Source organism: Talpa europaea (genome assembly GCF_964194135.1).
Source record: "Talpa europaea genome assembly, chromosome: 11".
Taxonomy (NCBI): domain Eukaryota; kingdom Metazoa; phylum Chordata; class Mammalia; order Eulipotyphla; family Talpidae; genus Talpa; species Talpa europaea.
The window spans coordinates 7,854,965-7,874,013 of record NC_140078.1 but is presented as its reverse complement, the minus strand read 5'-3'; the positions used below and the strand labels follow the sequence as shown (position 1 = coordinate 7,874,013).

Sequence of the window (19,049 nt, the reverse complement as noted above, 5' to 3'; positions counted from 1 at the left end):
CTTCTATCTCATATCTAATACTTAATCATAAAGACCACTCCTACATTTGAGAAAGATGGTGATGGATGGTTTTTGGCTGAGCCTTCAGGCACCCAGCTAAAACTCAGGATTATGTACTAAAGAGGAAGGAAAGAATGAGTGTTGAGGTAAGCTGCCAGGAACCTCTGCCACAGCCTGTCCCTCGTGTTCAACAAGAACCTGACATGGAATTGCTGGGCCAGGTTTCCAGCCTGTGGCCACAGGGAAGCAAGGGACCACATTGTCCCAACATAGCTCCTTTTTCAAATCCCTCCCCTCATTTGTCTTGAACCCCCACTGGCATTCCCAGAACCCTCAGTGGGATAGCGCCCCAGATGCTCTCATGGGGACTTGCTATCACATAGTCCTGGTTGCTTCTTCATTCCTCTGCTGCTCTGCTCTGCTCCTTTTTTGGGGGATCCCAAGCAAGACACAGAGAATAAAAAGAAATAAGAAAAACCACACTGTGCTGTCCTTAATATATCCTGTGGTTCTGCATGACCCACCTGCCAAGGACACTCTGTATAGATGATGAAGGTCCCCAGAGGCTACCCAATCCAGCTTAGGTGTGTAAGAGCTGAGCCACTGAGGTTTGTGTAATTACATTCACCTGGCAACAAAATCACTTAACGATGTATGTTCTCAGAAGGTATCTGGTCTTTAAGTGATACATGACTGCATCATTTATGTTAAGCAAACCGCTGCTGGACCCAATTGCTGGATGAATGCAATTGCTATGACTATAAACTCCTTTGGGGAGAATACCAACAGTCTCTGTGTGTGGCACTACTTAATATGAGACTCCTGGCCAAAGGGGACTTCTGCCTCGAGGCCCCTCCCCATCATGAATCCAGAAGGTTGCATCTGAGTTTTGACTTAAAGTAGATACAGAGAATAAATATGTTTCAAAATGGGGTGTGGTGGAATTAGCCTGAAATGTGGCCTGAAATGACCAGCTTGCATTTCCAAGTTGAGACATTACTCAGAGGAAAGCAGGAGTCAGAGCAGAGGGATGAGAACGAGGTGTGGCTGCAGAAGATGGGGAACCGGAAGTGAAAAGTGTTTATGTCTCTCTAATGTGCACATTGATAGGTAAGCACCCCAGAATTGCCATGACTCCATGCCAGGGACCCAGCTGCCTTCTCTCTTATTGCTCTGTGGAAAACAACTTCCCCTTCAAAGATTGCCTCATGAATCCAACATGGCTGCCAGACCAAGCTGGGTAGGAGTAAGATTGTAAGGTAAAGTACAACTTAGCCAGTTAAATTGAAGTGTCAGGTAAACAGTGAGTACTTTTAAAATATAACTATGCCCCAATTGTTGCATGGGACAAACAGATACTAAATAAGGTATTCACTCTACTCTTTTATCTGAAATTCAAATTTAATTGGACAGCCTAAGTTCTTATTTTCTAAATCTGACCATCCTAACTAGGAAGACAGAGAGATAAACAAGTCAGAGATAGTCATATGAAATGACAGGGGCATTTCAAAATGCCCCTGGGCTTGCTACTGCCCTCATGGAGAAGCACAGAGAGGAAGAGAGGTGTGTAAGCCAAGTCCTCAATGGGAATAAAATGGTAATTCTAGAGTGGCTGGGGAGCCCCGAGAAGGAGGAAGGAAGGACCAAGATGAGGGCAGAGAAGTCGGTCAAGTGAGATGCTTAGTTAGACCCAACTCCAAGAGCAATGAGGAGAAACTGTCAGGTTTTCAGCAGAGGAGTAAGGTGACCTAACCTCTTTCCATTTTTTTAAAAGATTTATTTATTTATTTATTTATTTATTAGATATATATATATATTTTTATAGAGGCATGCTTTATTTATTTGTTTGCTGGTTTGTTTGTTTGTTTGTTTGTTTATACATGCACTGGGTACAGTCAGAAGCGCGGGAGGGTGAGAGAATTCACCAGAGCGGGGAGCAGAGCAGGCAGAAGGACCGAAGTACACTGCTGAGGGGAGCAGCGGGCGGCAGGAGAGGTCTGCGCGCCATGTGGGACCCTCCTCCGGTGGCCGGGGAGCAGCCGGGGATCGAACCGGCGCCGCAGAGGCCGTGCGCAGCTTCGCAACCCAGCGCTCAACCGCTGCGCCACCGGGGAGGCCCCGATTTATTTATTTTTATACAATGGCTGGGGTACAGGCCAGAGGCGCAGGAGGGTGAGAGGATTCACCAGAGACAGAGTGGGAGCAGAACAGGCAGAAGGACTGAAATACACTGCTGAGGGGAGCAGCGGGCAAGACGGAGAGACCTGCTGCACCATGTGTGACTCTCCCTGGCTGGCCGGGAATCGAACCGGTGCTGCAGAGGCTGCAGACAGCTTCACAGCGCTGCACTCAATCTGCTGCGCCACCGGGGAGGTCCCTAACCTCTTTCTAAGGTGTAACAGTAGATAGCAGTTCAAAACTTCCATAATTCACACTTTTCTGAGAGTTTTACACATTCATTCATTCATTCACCAGCTCTTTCACTCAACATATGAGGATTGAGGGTGGCTCAATCAACTTTTGCTGTGTAACAGTGACCCCAAGTTGTAGTGGCTTCAAATAATAATGCTATGTGGGTTTCTGCTTTTCTATCATTTGGCTGGGCAATTCTTTTGCTGTCCAGGGATACGCAAGATGCTGGATTCAGCTCATGGGTCAGCTGGGGCTGGGCTTAGCTGGGAACCTTGAGAAGACTCAGCCTCTCACACCTCATGAGCCGATCCTTGATGCCTAGGATCTGGAACCCACACGGCAGCACTTCCACCATGTTCTAGGGTTCAAGGCAAATCAGAGCTAGTCCAGGGGGTGGAGAGAAAGCTCTATTTCCTGATGGGAGGCGCTGCAGAGTAATTCCAACAATGGAATGTGACCAGGGAACATTCTCTCTTGGGACCAGGCCTTGGGGATACAGCTTACCCCTCTGTGGCCTATACCCTAGTCAGAAAACAAGCAAATCAAACCAGTAAAAAAAAGGTCAGAAAGTGCTGTGAAAAACATCAATTAGGAAGACAAAGGGCTCCATTTGACAGGATGGTCAAAGAGGGCTACACCCTAAGATGTGTGAGCTGAGAACAGAGCATCTGAGCAGGCTGTGTGGAGAGTTTCTGAGGTTTACAAGAAAAACACAGTCCTTTCATGAGCTCTTGGGGGAGGTGGGCAGAGAGAGAGGAGAGGGTCCAGGGGACATCACCAACAGCTGTCTGGAGATCATTGGCAGTGAGATGGAGTGGCAGGTGCCCTGGGTTGCAGAAAGTCTGTCTTGTATTCATTTGCAGGCTGGTGAGCACTGTCTTTCCTGTGAGACACCCTCAAATCCCCCCATCTTGCTCAATGTACTGTGAGGAACCCCAGGTTTGTGAAAGTAAATGATATGCCCCAAAGGGAAATACATTGGGGGCGAGTTGTCATGGTCACCCTGTGCACACTCAGCACGCAGATGGCCAGGCGTTGCCTCAACTGGTGACAGGAGGGTGTGTCTTGCCAAGACGCAAGGTGAAATCCTGTTTGTGGAGAGTGTCAGTGATACACCTTCTCTCTCCTTCTCCCACTGACGTCCTCTCCCTTCCTGCTATCCCTCAAGCCCTTCTTTTCCTTGTGTCTCCCTCTCCCAGAATGTTTTGTTGCCATCTTTCTCACCAACTCCCCCTTCACCTCCCACACCATTTATTTTTCCAGTTCATCCCCTTGCCTGTATCTCCTCTCCTTTCTCTTATCTTCTTTTCTTCTCTGCTCTTCTCCTGAACTCTCCCCTTGCTCCTCTTTTCTCCCCATTTTCACCTCTTTTTTAAAAAAAAGATTTATTTATTTATTCATACAAGAGCTGGGGGTACAGAGATGCGGGGTGGGCGGATGAGAGGATTCACCAGACACAGAGTGGGGAGCAGAACAGACAGACTAACTGAAACATACCGCTGAAGGGAGCAGCGGGCGAGACAGGAGAGGTCTGCTGCGCCATGTGGGTAGCTCCCTGGCCGGGGGATCGAACTCGTACTGCAGTGGCTGAGGATAGCTTCATAGGTTGGGTCTTAACCCCTTGCACCACCAGGGAGGCCCCCCATTTTCACCTCTTTCCCATCACTTCTCTCACCTTCACAGCCCCACCTCTTCTCTCACGCGTCACCTCCTCTCTAGGTACTTCACCTCCTCTTTTAAGCCTCTGCTTCTCTCTTCTCTGCACTTCCTCTTGCTCCCTCATCACCTCATTCATTCACTCATCTCTCTCTCCCCCTCGCCTCTTCTTACCCTAGTCCCCTCACTTCTAATTTTCTTTCCTTCCATCCTTCCCTCCTCAAATTTTTCCTTATCTATTACCTCTCATCACCATCACGGCCCGACATGCCTTTCTTTTTCCTCACCTCCTGCCTTCACCCAGCCCTGGCCCCTCCTGCCTTCACCCATTTCTGCGCTGCTCCCCACCCTTATTTATACCTCCTGCCGCCACCCTCGCCCCGCCCCTCCCACCTGGTCCCGCCCCCACCCCAGCGTAGGCCCCGCCCCGCAGGGGTCACGGGGTCCACGGACGCGAGGCGGTCGTAGCGGCCCCGCCAGTCACGTGGTCACGTGACGCGCTCCAACATGGCGGCGCCGTGGGGCCGCGGCGTCGCTTCCTGACGGGGCGGCGCGGACGGACGCGGCCGGTGCCGGCCCGGACGCCGGGCCCACAGCCTAGGTCGCCCGCTCGCTCGCGCCGCGCGCCCGCGGGGCTGCCAGCCCCCGCCGGGCCGGGGCCATGCAGGAGAGCCAGACCAAGAGCATGTTCGTGTCCCGGGCCCTGGAGAAGATCCTAGCCGACAAGGAGGTGAAGCGGCCCCAGCACTCCCAGCTGCGCAGGGCCTGCCAGGTGGCGCTCGGTGGGTGAGCCGCCCTAGCCGGGCCCCGCGCCGGCCTCCTCACGCCGGCCGTTACCTCGCCCGGCCCCCGCCAGGGCTCCCGGCCTCCACCCCCCGACCCCGATTCCCAGCCCACCCGGCCTCCTCGTTAGATCCCGGGGAAAACTGATGTCCTGGCAGCTCGGGACTGGCCCAAGGTCACCTAGCAAGTTGGTGACAGCCGGGACTGGCTCTCCAGCCTCCCAGCCCAAGACTTTTGCCTTGACTCCGTGCCGTCCTGGTTCCTGGTTCCTCCCCTCATCACCCTCAGAAGCGGGAGCCCTTACCCTGAGTTTCTCCTTACCTGGGTTCTGCTGGTTGGGCTTCTCCCCTTGCGAGTGGAGCAGGGGGGAGGGGGGAAGAAGAGCTGCCCTACTGGTTCAGGGAAACCCCCAGAGGCTTGCTTTGGAAGTACCCGATTGGACGGCATTCACTTTTCATTTGAGGATCTCCCATAACTCTCTTAAGGGGAAGGAAGGTTGAGGGTTCACCTGCACCTCCCAGGTGTTGTAGTGTGCAAGAGGTCTGCTTATTCCGGGCGGCCCACTAAAATAGAGGTGCTGTGAGAGCAAAGATACTTGTCTGTTTTGTTTTTTTTTTTCCGCCCTTCGTTCTCTTTTTCTTCTGTCTCAGATGCTTGTCTGTTTTATCCACTGTTGTATCCCCTGCACCTGCAACAGTGCCTGGCACTTGGCAGGTGTTGATTGACTGCACCGCAGGTTATGGAAAGAAGGCGAAACAAACTCATAACTCACAACCAGTTAAAACCTTGATAGTTGATTCCAATATCAACATCCTGTCTTTTATTTTAAGTCATTTAACATATGTATCAAATGCCAACTATGTCCCAGGCACTGTGATAGGCATTGAGGCTACATAGTGGGGAACACGACAAAGTATTTGCCATTAATGGAGTTTAAACTCTAATGGGGGCGACAATAAAACTATTGGGGCAATTTTGAATAATAATAAATTGTGAAAATTAAAGTGTGAGATGTGATAAAGAGGGTCAGAGGGCTGCTTTTACTATAGTGGTCAAGAAAGCAATCCTTTCTGGAGAGGTGACATTTGAGTTGGGTGCTGACAGGCAGGAAGTATATACCTTCTGGAGTTTTAGGAGAAGAGAGTTCTGGAGGGTGAAAATCAATACATTTGACCAGAGCCAGCTTCAAACTAAGTCACCACCCAATACCTTTGGTTTGGAGTCTCTAAAAGGACCCTTTTCCCCTAACAAATTGTGTAAGTAGAAAATTTGATTTTCTGTTACAATTGGAGGTTGCCACTATCTTCCTTCATTTAATGCAAGGTACAGCACTGGGATTCTTGGGACCTATGAATAGCTTTATGAACTTTGAACTTCTCTGGAAATAAAGTTGATGGCTTTTATTAGATTCTCTTAAGGGTCTGAGACTCCCTCAAAGGTCAAGAATTATTGCTACAAGAAGTTGTTGCTTAAATAATCTGGAAACATGCTAGCCCTGTGAAATTCATGATCAATGGGAGGAATTTATTGAGAGAGATTTTTAAAGAGCTTTTCTATTCAAAAAACCCGGGTTAACTGTTAGATATTGTTTAATCAGAAATACACGATAAGCACCATTACAAAGCAGTGTGTTAATTAGGCAAAAACTCCCCTTGGAAATTTGTTTGGCTTCTGTCCTCTCAATATTACTTTGAGAGTATGGTTTTGGATGTTTCAAAGTTATTTGGCAGAAAAGTTTTTATTCCTCCTTCAGAAAATTTCTTAATATAAACATCTTCACCAAATTAGTATATCACATTGTTGGAACCTACTAATAAAATCATTAAATGTGTTGTAAAGGGCCACTGGAAGCTTATTAGATGTTTTTTAATTATATCTTTGTTCAGAAGTTCAAGATTTTTCCAAGCTGGATTGTGTATGCATATTTAGTGTTTTAGTAGTGAATTGTAAGACATAATCTATGTAAAATTAATCTGAATATAGGCTAGGTGAATAGCAAGTAGACAATAGTTCATCAGCTCAGGTAATCATCATAATCAACTCTGTTATACATAGTGTTGATTTAAACTGGCCATCTTTTTTTTTTTTAAAAGATTTATGTATTTATGAATACGAGAGCTGGGGTACAGACCAGAGATGCGGCGGTAGGGGGCGGGGGAAGATCCACCAGAGACAGAGGGGGGAACAGAACAGGCAGACTGACTGAAACACTGCTGAGGGAAGCAGCAAGACAGGAGAGGTCTGCCTCATAAACTGGCCATCTTTTTAAAGAAAGTTATTGTGTATTATTAAGTAGCAATAACTGTTTTTACTTTGAAACATACAGCAAAGTACCGGTGATATTTCAGCCTGCATCTCAAGGCATAGTCTGGTGTCCAGTAAAGATAGCTTAAAGAATTTTTACATTGTGGCTGTATTTTGAGATTGGCATGTGCAGATTATCATTCATTTTGATAAGAGAAACTGTAAGTGAGCTCTCAGAGTCAAAATGCTCAGATAATAGAAAACATTTACAGAAAACTGTTTCTGTGACACGAGTCCACCAATCGTAGAGTGTTGGGGGAGGAGATCAGGACGGCAGTTTGTATAGTGCACGGACTAGGAGCTAGTTTTCTGGACTCAAGACTGCTAGGGTTCAAATCCCTTGTCTTCTGCTTGCTATGTTTATCATCTTGGATAGATCTTATACCGCCTTCATAAAGATTGACTTGCTCATAGAACTTGGCGTGATGTTCAGTAAAGGCTTGCTACTATTATTTTTATTTTAAGCTGTGACAGAACATAGAAACTATAAGCACTCTGGCTTGATGTTCTTAGCCTACTTTGGTTTCCTCATTCAGGAAAGAACTATTGCTCTCTTTGGTTTGCAGATGCGATAAATAAGAATGTAATTACATGAACAGGAGACTTTATTGGAGTGTTAACTAACTCAGTGTTAACAGGGAGTGTAAAACTCAGTGAAGACAAGGACTGTTTCTTGTTAGAGCTGTGATCAGGATGGAACAGGTTTGGAATAATCTCAGTGATGCATTGGTACTAAATACCAAAAGCCTAGATAGGGGCCTTGCCCTTCCACCCTTTCCCTAAGGAAATCAAAAGCAGCCATACATCATCCAAAGACATTGTGGCGCTTTACTTTGTTGAGGAAGCTTTGATATATATACATGAATAATCTTGACCCTTCTAGCCCTCTGTTGGGGAATGCAATTACGTTCTTAAGCCTCCCTTTCTTAACTGTCTTATCTAAGGACCATCTTCTCCCATGATCTCTTAAAATTGCATTTTTGCTCATAAGTTATGTGGCATTTGGAGACTTGACAAGATAATCTGAGTGTTATTAAAGTGGCATGGAAATATTTGTCCAGAAATCTGGAAAACTTTAACTGAATTGTTCTGACTAAACGTGTGTGTGTGTGTGTGTGTGTTGTGTATGATAAAAGATGCAGTATCTTATTTAATAATTTAATATACACAAAGTGCTAAGTTAGGGCTAAGTGCTCTATAATTGCTACCTGTCATTCTTAGTCATTGTCAAAGAAACAAAAAGAATAGTAAACATACTTGTCTATTTTTTATGAGAAGTTAAGTGGCTTAAAAAAAACCTTTTTATTTTAGAGCAATTTTGTGTTGCGTGGATGATACAGAGAATCTTCCTCCACACATGCATAGCCTTTCCTTTATCACACCCCACCAGAGAGGTCCATTTGTTACAATAGATGAATCTACATTGACATATCATCATCTTCCACTTGAGTGATTATAAGGATTTATTTAAATTACATGTTATGTAATATCTATATGGTATTTACCATGTACTAAGCATTTCTATGGTCCAGGCATGGTGCCATGTGCTTTACATGCAGTTTAGTTCTTACTATTATTATCCTCATTGAGGCCCAGAGAAGTTGCCAGTGTAAATGCAGCTAGAAACTGTGGAGTCAGAGTGTGATCACTGGTCATCTGGCTCCAGAGCCAAGATCTTAACCATTACTCCCGTACAGCTTCTCCATATGAAAATTCTTGTACATGAAGTGCTCACTGGGTCTTTAAAGCAGTCTTTACACTGCCATGAAGTTTTTGGTATAGTTTCAATAAGCCAAGCATTCAGTATGTAAAGAGACCATATTTTCTGTGACTGAATTTTGAAATATATTTGAAAGCCTTTAGTTAAAAAGATCACAGCTTTTCCCCCTACAGTTTTTACTGCATATGTCTTTGGTCTACTTTATTTAAGAACTAGTGGGAAGAAAAGAAATGAGGGTAAGGAGTAGGTTTTCCATGAGCTTTATTTGGGTTTTTAAATTTTTCTGATTTCTGATTTACTCTTTATCAGCAACAAAGATGCTCTTATTCTATGACATGTATTTGATATCCATCTTTGGGTATAGCAGGCAAAGGGAAGCCAAGACTCAGAGAGCAACTTTCTTCCATCCTCACAGCCAGGTGGAGAAACAGACACCACATATGCTCCACCCTGGCATGTAAATCATAAAATCCATTTTTAGGTTTTCTACCCTGACTGTTTAATATACAAGTTCAGGGATGTTTGGGTCACTGGTGATACTAGATTGAGCCATTTGGGTGGCGTGATGAAGGTGAAAGCCAGACTGGAGTGGGTTGGGGCTGAGTGGGAGTTACGGAAAGAGTTGTACAGGCCACTCTTTCGAGGCCGGCTGTGATGTAAAGTAGAGGAGACAGAAGTGGATCATGAAACTTCTTTTGTTTGTTTCTTAAAGTAGAAAAAAGACTTGAACTTTTAAAAATGCCATTGGGAAGGGAGCACATTCATAAATCCTGGTTGTATATTAATGTGCGAAAAAGACTGCAAATGTCCATGTCATATGCTATATGGTAGATTCCTTTTTTTTTTTTTTTAAGATTTTATTTATTTATACAAGCACTGGGGTACAGGCCAGAGGTGCGGGAGGGTAAGAGAATTCACCAGAGACAGAGTGGGGAGCAGAACAGGCAGATGGACCAAAGACACTGCTGAGGGGAGCAGTAGACGAAGCAGGAGAGGTCTGCCTCGCCATGTGGGAATCTCCCTGGCCAGCTGGGAATTGAACCTCAGAGGCTGCGGACAGCTTCACAGCGCTGTGCTCAACCCGCTGCGCCACCGGGGAGGCCCTATATGGTAGATTCCTTTTTCCTCCATATGATGGTGTTACCATTACTGTTCTTCTGATTTTGATGTCTTCAAAATAATTGATCACCTTAGGAACATCAAAACTTTCCTAAACTTGTAGGAGCAGTTAAAGTTAGGATAAAACCTTCAATTTAGCAGATTCTGGTATTTTGATTAAACATTTGTTTATGAATACTGTAAATTGTAAAAGGTTTTTTTTTTTTTTTTAAGATTTATTTATTTATTTATATAAGCACTGGGCGCAGTCAGAAGTGCGGGAGGGTGAGAGAATTCACCAGAGCCAGAGTGGGGAACAGAACAGGCAGACTGACGAAATACACTTCTGAGGGGAGCAGCAGACATGGCAGGAGAGGTCTGCACGCCATGTGGGACTCTCGCTGGCGGCTGGGGATCAGACCCGTGCTGCAGAGGCTGCGGGCAGCTTCGCAGCCCAATACTCAACTGCTGCACCACCAGGGGAGGCCCTAAATTGTAAAAGCTTTAGGAAATAACTGGGCTCAGGACCCTTACTGCTTTTTGCTGAAAAACTTTATGGTGATTCTTCAGGAGCATGACATCTGTCTAGAAGCAGCATCTGGATACTGGATTTTGATTATTGAAAAGAATTTATTTATTGGGTTGGTAGAAATGGATCGAGAGCATAGTTTTAAAGTGCCTGTTAATAGTCCTGTGGTTCTGGACTAATAATTAAGCTTCTTTGAGCCGCGGTGTTCTGATAAAGGTGATGACATCTGTCACAGAATTATTGTTTAGGTGAGCTAATGTGGTAAAGGAAAGACACAAGACACCTAACCAGATAACCTGCTAAAATTCAGACATGTTAGTATAGTTTTAACTAAAACTACCTGCATTATTTGCTGGCTTATGGATGTTTTGCAAGTCTTTTGACACTGGGAAACAAGGGGCTGGATGAATTTAGAGCTCTGTCCTGTGCTTACGAGTCTTGGGGGAGACTATAAGCACTGCTGGGGAAACAGTAAGACCATTCTTTACGGAAAAGAGCAAACTTGTGAAAATGTGTACTTAATCAGCAAGTACACGGAGTCTTCTATATAAATAGCTTAGAGCTGTGTTTAGTTCTTAGCATTTTCACCAGATTGAGGGGCCCTGCCAGGAATATACTTGACTTTCCTTCCAGCAAGGTTATCTTAGAAAGTTGTTTCATGTGTTTGCTAATTCATTCCTGGAGTCTTCTTGTAAGGAGCTTCTTTTTAATTTACAGCCTTGGCTGTAAATAAGTCTTTTAGCTTCTTTTTTAGTAGGTATGTCATTTTACTATAGATTTATGGGGCACAGTCATCTTTGCTAGAACCTTAGGCCTAAAGAGTGATCAGTGCATATTTGTTGTTCTTTGTATAATCCCTTTTGTCTGTTGACTAAATCAGGCCACCATTCTTGCAGAAGCACTTACTTTGGTGTCACAACTGGAGTCCTGATGCAAGAGAAACAAAACAAACCAGAACCCTGTTCCCATGGGGTTGCAGTTAATGTGGAAGATGGGCATTATTCAGATCATCATGCCGTCTCGGTCATACTAATAAAGGAGAAGGTCTGCGAAGGAGAGAAATCTGGTCTTGCAAAGGCATTGAACCAGGGGGTGAGGGAAAACTTCCCTGAGGAAGTCTTCAGCTCTGAATAATAAATAAGAATTTAGTAGGTTGAGGTATGAGATATTTTGACATGAGGGGAATAGCACGTGCAAAGGTCGTGTGGCATAGAGGAGCTGTGACTGTTAGGGAAACTAAAAGAGGCCTCTGTGAGGTTGGAGCCTGGTTAATGAGGATCCTTGAGGAGCAGGTGGGAGAGGTAGGCCAGGGCCCCACCATGTAACACCTTGAAGGTCACAGGGAGGAATTTGATTTTTAGGCCAAAAACAGTGACACAACACAGAAGAGTTTAACTCGGGAAAAAGACAAGGGGATGACCAGGTTTGTATTTTGTAAAGATCACTGAGTTCAGAACATCTTAGAGGAAGAACAGAGGGCTTGCCCAGGGACCAGTGAGGAGGAAGTTACCATCATCCATGCAAGAGTTGTTGGTGACGGTAGCAGCAGAGCAAAGTGACTGTCTTCCCCCACTTGTTTAGAAAGTAAAGCTAACAAAACCTGGTGATGCATTGGGTAAGAACTTGTGAAAGAGGATCGGTAAGGCTGCTAAGTTTCTGACCCATTGACCTGATGGACTGTAGTGCTAGTCTTCAGGGTGAGCATGTGGGGACACCATCTGGGGAGAGGAGGTTGATCTGAGTTGGGACTTGGATATGTTGAGCATCCAGCTGGACAGATGGCCTGTACAGGAAGTGGACTGATGTACGAGCCTGGTGTCATAAGAGTGGATCGAGAGTTAGGAGTCATCAGAACCTTGGTAGTGAGGAGAGAGTGTACAAGAGAGGCCAGGGGCCTGGACCTGGGCCCATGGAATTCCTCACCTGCCCTGACTGGGCAGAGGAGGCTGAGTCTGCAAAGTAAATGGAGAACCAGAGTATAGATAAGGAGAGCATGTGCTTGTGAAACCAGAAGTGGAGAAAATTTCAAGGAAGGCAAGGTCAGTAAGGCCAAATGCTGCAAGGAAGTTAAGGAGATGAAGACTGGAAAAATGCCCATCAGATTTAGAAATGTGGGTCATTGGTGATACTAGTTTGAGCCATTTGGGTGGCATGATGAAGGTGAAAGCCAGACTGGAGTGGGTTGGGGCCGAGTGGGAGGTAAGGAAAGGGACAGTGAGCACAGGCAACTCTTTCCCCTGAGACTGGCTGTGGTTTGAGGGGAGGAGGGAAATATGGATCATGGGACTTTCAAAAAAATTTTTTTATAGGTAGAAAAGACTCAAATTTGTCTAAATGTTTCTGGGAAGGATGCCAGTTGAGGTTAAAATAAAAGAGAAAAGGACAGTTTATTTATTTAACAAATATTGTATATACTGTGTGACTAGAAACTCAGAGATGCTGGGAATTCAGCAGTGAGCAGAACACTCCTGTCTCAGAATTTATATTTTACTGGAAGACAGATAATAAATGAACTGATGCATAATGTGTCATGGATAGTAAATACAGCAAAGAGAGATTAGAACAGTAAATCTCAGTGAAGTGTGGAGGGCAAGCAGGTAAGGAGATGCAGAATGACAAGGAGGGCATGAGGTGGCAGTTTTAGGTGGTGAGGGAAGGCCTCTCATGACCGCGGAGCAGTCTGATCTGAAGGAGGTAAGGATACCTGGGTGAGGGAAGGCATTCCAGGCAACAGGAATAGCACGTGAAATAGCAGGAATAGCAGTCCCTCACACAGGAACGTGCAGCAAACAGGTTGGAGGCAGGATGCTAGAAGGTGAGATCAGAGGGGGCCAGATCATAACAGACTTGAAGGCCAAGGTCAAGATTTTGGATTTTATTTAGAGACGGGAAGCCAGCAGAGAATTCTGAGCAAAGGAGCAGATGTAAACTGATTTACATTATAAGCAGTATGGATAATCTGTTTTGAGCAGATGTAATCTGATTTGCTTTTGAGGGGAATTCCTCTGTGTGGAGAAAGGCTGTGGGGACGGGAGGTGTAGGGGAGAGGGTGGAGCTGAAGCAGTGAGACTAGCTAAGAGACTGTTTCCGTGGCCCAGGTGAGACGTGTTGGTGACATCACCTTGGCTTCAGGTGATAGTAGAGCGCTGGCATGGTGAGACATGGTGTTACTCTAATACAGAGAGCATGGAGTTCCCAAGAAGGCGGGTGTGAGTGGGGAGCTGCGGAGGTGGAGGGACTGTCTTCTAGCAGAGAGAGCTGGAGGGTGGGTACAGAAGTAGGTCAGTTGGCAGGTTCAATGACAGGAAGTTGAGGGAGTTTCCTTGTGGCAGCTTCTAATTTCTGCTTGAAAGAGGCCCTTCCATTGGTTGTGAGTCAGGAGGAATGGTGAGGGTTGGGGGCCAGGGGGAGGGTTTGAAGCCAGCAGAGAATTGGGCAGCAGTCCCTCAGACGTCCAAGGACTTAGCCTCAGCTGCTGGTTGCACACTGCCCAGCTTGTCCTGTAGTCAGAGGTGTGGTAGTTAGGTGGAGACAGGTCAAAAGGAAATAATAGTACAATCTGTATTTGGGATTTTGCCAGGAATTAAAGACCAAAGGAGAGAGTCAAGACTATTGATTGCCTATCACTCCGATACCAGAACTTCTAGTGGGAGCCATTCTGGAAAGGGAAGAGTGACGTGTGGGCCTCAGGAAATCTGACTGGCCAAGGAAGGGTCCAACTGCTTGGGGAGCAGCGGCTGACAGCTCCAGATGGGCACAAGCTCCACATGGTGACAGAGCTCAGGGTACGGGCCGGACCCAGGCTAGCTTGGAGGTCACGGGAGGGGAGTTGAAGGCACTGAGGGCAGCACTGGTTTGCATAGAAGGGAAGGAGGTGGCAGATCAGATGTCTGAGGAGGACTGGGGGTTAAAGGGGTGTTTGGGACTTTGAGGGAATGACCAGTGATTGAATTGTTGAGGTGGCTGATGGTCATTGTTGGACTCAGCTCAGGAGGGAACATGAGCCATTTCCAAAGTTACTCATGGACAGGGGTGCATGACCTGAGAGGTCCATTGCTGACAGCGAGGCCCAGAAAGACTTTCTCTGGCTTTTCTCTGGCTTTTGAACTGAAGCTGCCACACCCTGCCCAGGTCTCCTCCATCTCCAGTTCACTCATTTATTGCCACCAGTTGTCCAGTTGGCGGTTGGGGAAGCACTACCTGTCAAGATGTGGAGCAATAAACAGGAGCAGGTGTGCCGCACCATATGCTTGTCTTCCTTCACCCGCCCTCCTCCTCATCTCCATCTAGGGAACCTGGAGGGCCCGCTCTGGGGCAGCCAGCCTCGAGGGAATCCTGCTGACAAGAACCCTTCCTCAATGTGGTTGTGAGCTGGTGGCTTCATCCCTCTGTGCTCAGATTCCTCACCCAGGAACAGCAACGGCTAGGGTGCACTGGCCTTCTGGCTGCAGCCAGCACCCAGCAGGCACCTAGTGAATGTCAGCTGTTGTTGTTATGATTTGGGCTCCATTGATTTCCTTTTCCCCTGGGATTTGCTTGGTCCCACAATGGCGCTAGAGATTCTGCAGTATTGCCAACTGCTGTTTTAAGATAAAAGCAAGAGAACTGACATTTATTGGCCACCTGCTGTATGCCAGATTTTGCCTTAGCCATTAACCTCACAATACCTCTCTCACAGGGTTGTCTAGAAGATGGCCTGCACCCAACATCTAATTACATTTTCTGGAGCACCTGGGACTGCTTTTTATCATCTTCCTTTGTTAAAGTGAAACCAAGATTCTGGGAGGTTTAATAACCCATCATTCAGCTACCAGATGTCCATGCCAGGACTTGAACCTCATGCTCTCTGAATCTCAGACCTGTTTCTTTCTGCCACACCAGGCTGTGCCCAGCTATCTGTGAGGCCCCTGCCACACACCATTTCTCTGTCCCCTTTTCTGCCTCTTTTTCATGGAAAAAAATCTGTTTTATCTGAATATATCTAGAATCCAACTGTTAGGTTGGACCATATGATCATATTTGGCCAATGTGGTTCAGACTGATACTTGTCTCCATCACAAAGCCTCCCCCGCCCGGTCCAAGCCCACCTTAGTACCTGCCTGGATTACTAACAAAGCCTCTTGATGGGGTTCCCAGCATGACAGAGTTTCTATCTACCATGCCCACCCTCCTCTTTTACTCTAAACAGCACCCAGAGTGTTGTGAAAACAGAGGCCTGTGCAGTTCCCTCCATGCCTCCCTAGGGATCTTCCTGTGACCTGGACCCCTACTGTATTCAGTGGGGAGGAGTTTTCAAGATTTCTTTTCTTTCACAAAGTATTTTAGCCAGGGCAACAATACCTAGTTCTTGTGGGAATACCTTATTGTAAATTAAGAAAACCAAAGGTCTGTGAAGCCAGGTTCGCAGCAGTGCTTCTTGCCTTCTGCAACAACTGTGCCTGCCGGCAGTTTCCTCTTCCTGCCCCTGGGGTGCCCTAACTGGCACTGCTGCCAGTCACCCTGGTCCTTCTTCATATCCCTGGGGAAGCCAGGCTATGCCTTCTCTGTGCTCCTGTGGCAGCAAACCAGGAAGAGAGATCCAGAGATTCCAGAGCTGCTGGTAAACAGCCTCCCCCAGCCAGAGCAAAACAAGCACCAGTGCTTTGAACCATGATTGCCAAGTTCAGGGTTTGTACCAGTGATAGCAAAACCGACATTTGTATTGTTCTGCATTTACAGTTTACAGAGTAATTCCTCATGCTTATTTGCCAGTCAGGGTACCCACAAGATTATGAGCACGGGCTCTGGCACTTAATTCTCTGGGTTCAATGCCAGCTCCACTACTTACGAATTTTAAAACTCTTCGGTCTTTTTTCTTCATCTGTAAAATTTAGTGGCGTTTGACCTTGAACCCTGGTTGTCCTCTGGCTTCTTAGTTACTCTTTGGCCGAGCAACATGTAGTTTGTGCAGAAGCCACTCTTACCCCTTCGGTTACTTACTGCCTTGCAGCCTGTGACGTACTTTCTCTTCCATTCTTCCCCGCCCCATAAAGCAAAGGTTGTAGACAGGTGGCTCCGGGGCCAGGGCAGTTTTACTTGAACCATAATACTTACTTAAATAGTTGAAGTTGCTTTGAATTACAGTTTGATCTTTCACTTAAAATCTGTGTTTTTACTTCTGAAAAAATCAGAACAGCTGGTACCTTTGGGCCCAGGGACTCTAGAGCTACCAGTAAGCAGGGACTGAGGTGGCTGCACCCTTTGCCCTGTTTGGTGGGAACAGGGTCCTCCCTGCCCCTAGTGTCTTATGTCCACTCATGTCTCTCCTTGAGGCTCCCTGCTGGGAGCTTTTGAGTGTATAGCCCCTGCATTTGAACTTACTATCTTCCCTGCCTCAATTATGTGGCACCCCTAGCAACTGATTCATCAGTTGGACTGGCACCAGTGACATTCCAAAATAAATTATTTTAGAGCTCGGAGACTGGCACAGACTTTAGGAAAGGCCTAATTGCTTCAGACACATTTAACATCTAAATGTAACTCTTTTAAGGTAACCAGGACTGGCTTGTCTTCAGGCAGCAGTGTCCCTCTGGAGCGACACACAGTGACAGAATCTCAAGTTTGCCACCAGCCTCAGGCTGTTTCTCTTGAGCCACCCCCACAGCCTGCAGGCCACAGCCGGAGGGAGCCAGAGCTCCTTCCTCAGTGGATTCCTGTCCCCGAGGGGCAGGAGCCATGCCACAGAGCCTCTTTCACAGGCCCCTATGTCTCAGGCCAACGGTCCAGGAGCAGAATGTTTGCTCTTAGTCATCTGGGTGTTTCTCTTCTCTGTCTTTCCTTGGGTGTGTAATTGAAGGACTGAGTTGAAGGCTAGAAATTGTTACCTCTCCTGAGTCCAGTTAATCAGTTTTCATGTCCTAAAATTCACTCTAGAGTTGAGTTGTGACTTTCAGAGCTGTGTTCTGGGGTTGCTAAGATAACTAATGCCACATCCAAACCACTGGCTCTTGAGAGATTAAAGAAGCTTAACACATTCAGGGTAGGCCGGCTTGGCCTGCTGCTTTGTCACATGATGAGCCCGTGGAGCCTACCACATAGGAAGACGTAGGACTGGCTGGGCATGATGGCTCTGCGTATTTGGAGAGTGTGTGTCTCAGTGATACAAAACTTGTTCTCCTAAAAATAAGACTGTCTCTTTGAGACTGATTTCTCATTAGTGACATTTTATTTCTGTATCCCTAACTGTGTAATTTAACCTACGTGGTAAAGATTTTTAAATTAATTTTAATTCATAAAAATTATATATGCTTTAGCACAATATGAAAGTACTTAATGCCGCTGAATGGGGTTACAATTGTAAATTTGTGTTTTTACCACAAATTTTAAGAAATACATATTTGCTTATAGAAAATGTGAAAAAAATTAAGAAAAAAATCATCCCACTACTTAGACAACTTTCAGTATTTCATCGTATCTGTTTCCAGTGTTCTGTGCATATATTTATATAGTTGAAATATTACTGTATTACTTTTAACTTTGTGTTAGCTATCATTAACATATAGATTGCAGAATAAGGAAATAGCTAGAACAGGTTGTGGAGCCAAAATGCCCAACTCCCCATTCTGGTTCTCCAGTTTCTGATTTGGGGAACAGCAGGCAAGTTCCCCAACCTTTCTGTGAGTCAATTTCCTCCTCTAAGCCAGTGATTCTCTACCCTGGAGGGGAGGGGCAGTTCTGCCCCAGGGGACATTGAGCAATGTCTGGAGCCCATTCTGGTTTGGATTGCCCAGGAGGTTGCTCCTGGCATCCAGGATGTAAGAGGCCAGGACTGGGCTAGACCTGCTGCAGTGCACAGGCCGGTTCCCAGATGCCAGTGGTGCCGAGACTGAGAATCCTGCTCAACGAGAGATGGAGATGACAGTGCCCACCACAAAGGATAAATTAGTTAAAATATGTGAAGTGCTTAGAATGAGGCCCAGCTCATAGGAACCGCTGTAACTGTTAGCTATGGTTCAAGTTGTCAGAACCACTTTACATCACCTCAAAGCAGCATTGCTGCACTTAAAAAATGGCAAACACTTTTCAATACTTTCTAAATATCTTTTAGTAGTTTTTGTTTTTATAAATATTACATGCTCCTAATATGCCTTTCTTTCTTCCCCTCCAGATGAAATTAAAGCAGAACTAGAAAAGCAGAGGTAAGCTGGGGCACTTTTTCCTTGCTGGAATACAGGGAGCAGGGAGTGGCCATGGGAACCTTTCTCTGCATGTTTTCTACTATTTCTAATCCTTGTGAGTAGCACCTACTCTCCCAGCACAGTGCTGGGCACGTGGCATGACTCTGGAATTGTTGGAACCAGTGCTTGGTTCACAGGTTTCTGGCTCAGTAGTGGGGTGTTCACAGGAAAGGGTAAGGAAGATTGAGTTACTTCCGCTGTGCCTTTTCTTGCCGGGAGAGGCAAAGTCCTTGTCTCTTGTATGTCCTGCTTCCTTAGACAGGACAGCTTGCCCTGTATGTGGCTGCTGCTCCTCTTCATAGCAGTGAAGCCAGTTAGTGACATTTCAGAA

The 19,049-nt window shown here is 46.1% G+C and overlaps 1 protein-coding gene across 3 annotated transcripts in view; it reads left to right on the top strand.

Moving 5' to 3' along the window:
• Positions 1 to 4,714: 4,714 nt before the first annotated feature.
• The window catches only part of ARFGEF2 (ARF guanine nucleotide exchange factor 2), a gene marked incomplete at its 5' end in the record, with an annotated part of 77,006 nt that continues 62,671 nt past the window's right edge, over positions 4,715 to 19,049 (top strand). For 2 of the 3 annotated variants that reach the window (XM_084247443.1, XM_084247442.1), the window contains 2 exons: positions 4,730 to 4,850; positions 18,649 to 18,679. In XM_084247443.1, coding sequence (XP_084103569.1) covers positions 4,730 to 4,850; positions 18,649 to 18,679 — 152 coding nt within the window. Of the gene's footprint in view, positions 4,851 to 18,648; positions 18,680 to 19,049 lie in introns of all 3 variants that reach the window. The other variant, XM_084247444.1, reaches the window with a different exon arrangement.